At 43.5% G+C, this 3,830-nt stretch overlaps 1 protein-coding gene across 1 annotated transcript in view; it reads left to right on the top strand.

Annotated features, from left to right (window-relative positions):
* The window catches only part of FN1 (fibronectin 1), an 82,124-nt gene that overhangs the window by 30,464 nt on the left and 47,830 nt on the right, over positions 1–3,830 (top strand). Inside the window, exons 12-16 of the mRNA XM_011964681.1 lie at positions 7–183; positions 1,305–1,433; positions 1,534–1,623; positions 2,408–2,602; positions 3,234–3,506. Of these exons, the coding sequence (XP_011820071.1) occupies positions 7–183; positions 1,305–1,433; positions 1,534–1,623; positions 2,408–2,602; positions 3,234–3,506 (864 nt within the window). The remainder of the gene's footprint in view (positions 1–6; positions 184–1,304; positions 1,434–1,533; positions 1,624–2,407; positions 2,603–3,233; positions 3,507–3,830) is intronic.

The following is a 3,830-nucleotide window of genomic DNA, read 5'->3' as shown; positions in this document are numbered from 1 at the left end:
CTCTAGGCAACACCGTGACAGGAGAGACAACTCCCCTTTCTCCCCTTGTGGCCACTTCTGAATCTGTCACTGAAATCACAGCCAGCAGCTTTGTGGTCTCCTGGGTCTCAGCTTCCGACACCGTGTCAGGATTCCGGGTGGAATATGAGCTGAGTGAGGAGGGAGATGAGCCACAGTATTTGGGTAAGCGCAATATGTCGCTCAAGACCAGTTTGGGGCAGCTGCTGGAAAACTCTCACTGGGAGGGGCCTCTAGGCAGGTGGTCTCTGTGGTCTGGAATTGGCTGACAGCTCAGACTGAACAAACCAGCCTCCGGCATGAGGAAGGAAAGGACTGACTCTTTCTATGAAGTGGCCGGGTTTTTCCCAAGCCACCCTCACATGTTCCTGGTCCCTGATGCCAGCTGCATCATGTGCCTACCTAGGCACAAGTTTCTACAGCAAAAGCTGTTTTCTTGGTGGAAGCAATTACCAGGACTGCAGCTGACAATGTTAGCACAGTATCGTCACTCATACTTTTCAAATAGTTATGGTGAGGGGCCTTTAAAAAACTTTATCGGCACACTGAAGTGTGTGCCAATCGTAAGCACTGAGTTCAGTGAATTTGAATTCTTATAAAGTGAACACACCACAAGACCAGCCCCCGGATCAAGAAAAAGAATATCTGTCTATCCCGACCACATCATCTTCCACCAATAATCACTACCCTGACTTCTTACTGCAGAGAGCTATTTTTAAAAATTTGGCATTAGATTACAAAAATTACACATCTTTAGAGAAAAAGTTGAAAAAATGAAAGGAAGGAGGAAGAGGAGAAAGGAGAAAGACAAGGAGTGGGGTTTTCCCATAGTACATTAATAATCACTGATTACGCGGGGTGCAGTGGCTCACTCCTATAATCCCAGCACTTTGGGAAGCCGAGGCTGGTGGATCACTTGAGGCCAGGAGTTTGAGATCAGCCTGGTCAACATGGTGAAACTCTGTCTCTAATAAAAATACAAAAAAATTAGCCAGGTGTTGTGGTGTGCACCTGTAATCCCAGCTACTCAGGAGGCTGAGGCAGAAGAATTGCTTGAACCCAAAAGGCAGAGGATGCAGTGAGCCGAGATCGCACCACTCCACTCCAGCCTGGGCAACACAGCAAGACTCCATAAAAATAATAATCACTGATTATCTATTAGCACATTACCTTCAGTCATTTTTCCCTATGAATATATAGTTCTTAAAATATCCTTCTTATAAGCTGTAGAGTCATTTGAGGAACTAGTTTGCTCCGATTAGTTACCTTGTCTTTTCATTTCAAAGATCTTCCAAGCACAGCCACTTCCGTGAACATCCCTGACCTGCTTCCCGGCCGAAAATACATTGTAAATGTCTATCAGATATCTGAGGATGGGGAGCAGAGTTTGATCCTGTCTACTTCACAAACAACAGGTACCTGTGTGCTACATAGTGTTAAAAGAATCTTTTTCTGTAAAACACAGGCCTGTAGGAGCACTTCCTGACTGTTTGCCCCACTTTCCTTCTTTCTTAGCGCCTGATGCCCCTCCTGACCCGACTGTGGACCAAGTTGATGACACCTCAATTGTTGTTCGCTGGAGCAGACCCCAGGCTCCCATCACAGGTCAGCTGAGCCTCCCGCTCTTTGGCTGCTATGTTAATCTTAATGACATCAACAGGGAGGGCGCAGATTCTGACTGTGGATCTGCATATCACTTTAAATCTCCAATATAATTTAGGGGAGAGAGGTGTGTGTGTGTGTGTGTGTGTGTGTGTGTGTCGGGGGGAGTTATTTTCTATGGCACATTTCCCCTCGAAACCATTTTACCAACTCCCTTATACACATACACCACAACATACACACAACCTGTAAAGCCAGCTCATTGGCTTATTAAAGCAAGTGTTCCCAGGGTTGAAGAGGTGTAATTTTCCTGAAAACCTTGCTCTAAGATTTATCCTTAAGGAGAAAGCTGAGCTGCCATCTTAGCTCATTAGGTGATTCAACTGCCTCATCACTGAAGTTCCAAAAAGACACACACAGTGCTAGACAACTCTGCTCAGGCTGGCTCATTAATTGCTTCCCTCATCTGGAGCTCAAAGAGGAAAAATCAGCTTAACATGAATATTTTCACCTAATGGCATCTCTAATTGACATTTATTAAGGATCTCAGGTCTTCAAGGATGACATTTATTATTAACAAGGTTTGCATGACTGTTCTTATTTTATCTTCGTGCTGAGTAGTCATTATTATAAGAAGTGGCAATATTAAAAGAGTCAAAAAGAATCACTGGCTCTTCACTAATCAAGCAAGATGCTAAGGAATATTCAAAAAGGGAGGATTTATGGTGTTTCTAAGCCTCGGTCTCAAAGAAAACAGTGCATCTAACTGTTGCTGATCCATCTGCAGGGTACAGAATAGTCTATTCACCGTCAGTAGAAGGCAGCAGCACAGAACTCAACCTTCCTGAAACTGCAAACTCCGTCACCCTCAGTGACTTGCAACCTGGCGTTCAGTATAACATCACTATCTTTGCTGTGGAAGAGAATCAAGAAAGTACACCTGTTTTCATTCAACAAGAAACCACTGGCACCCCACGTTCAGGTAACTTTTTTAAGAAGACACTTCCTATGTTATGTTATCAAGATTGTTCCTGAGGGGGGGTGGTTTTGTCTCTGTCAATAGTTCCCACATTCAAATAATCTTATGCAATAGTTTTCCCCTAAACTTCTGATGTTTAGCTGAAATGTCATAAGTAACTTATCAAAGCTGGCTACTGGCCTTTCTTATTAAAAACCAACACCATAACGTCCGTCTACAAATTTTCTCCCAGAAGCTCAAGGGTCATTTCATCTTTGATTCTTAAGTATTATAAAATGATTCAGTAAAACAAAAACCATTACATTATTTTCTGCAGTTATTTCAAAGGTTTTTGTTTGTTTTGTTTTGTTTTGTTTTTTAGTATCTTTTCTTATAACCCTCTCCCCTCACCATCATATGACACTTCATATGCTGGTAACTCATTTATTACCTAACTATTTTAGACAAAAGGTTCAAATGTCATAATTTAAGCACTATGACTGGGCCATGAAAATATGATCTGATTAAGAGACAAAACTTAGCAAAACTCTTGAATGAGAGGCTCAGTGAACTGCCTATCATATCCCAGAAACTGGCTTCTTAAAAATAATCTTCAGCAGAAAATGTGAATGACTGGTTGACTCTTGTCTGTTAGATACAGTGCCCTCTCCCAGGGACCTGCAGTTTGTGGAAGTGACAGACGTGAAGGTCACCATCATGTGGACACCGCCTGAGAGTGCAGTGACCGGCTACCGCGTGGATGTGATCCCCGTCAACCTGCCTGGGGAGCACGGGCAGAGGCTGCCCATCAGCAGGAACACCTTCGCAGAAGTCACCGGGCTGTCCCCTGGGGTCACCTATTACTTCAAAGTCTTTGCCGTGAACCACGGGAGGGAGAGCAAGCCTCTGACTGCCGAACAGACAACCAGTATGTCTTCTCCTATCTTTACCTCCCCTCCAAATTCTCCACCCTCACTTCCAGCCCATGAGGAAGTGCAGCAAACCATTGACTCAGAGGTGTATGGCTTAGAGAGAGGGAAATACCCAGCCGGCAAGGGAATGCATAGTGAACACAAAGCACATTAAACTTGAAAACAAAACTCAAACAAACTCCATGAGGCTAAGTGGTAACCCATTTCTAAAATACATGTATCAGCTGAAGGGTACTAAGAGGGAGAACTGAAGAGAATCTAATTTGAGTGCATTTTTCCTGTAACTAAATATATCTAGATCAAAGTTAAAATGCAGGATC

Source organism: Mandrillus leucophaeus, unplaced genomic scaffold, assembly GCF_000951045.1.
Source record: "Mandrillus leucophaeus isolate KB7577 unplaced genomic scaffold, Mleu.le_1.0 Scaffold70, whole genome shotgun sequence".
In the NCBI taxonomy this organism is placed as follows: domain Eukaryota; kingdom Metazoa; phylum Chordata; class Mammalia; order Primates; family Cercopithecidae; genus Mandrillus; species Mandrillus leucophaeus.
This window is presented reverse-complemented; position numbering and strand designations above follow the sequence as displayed.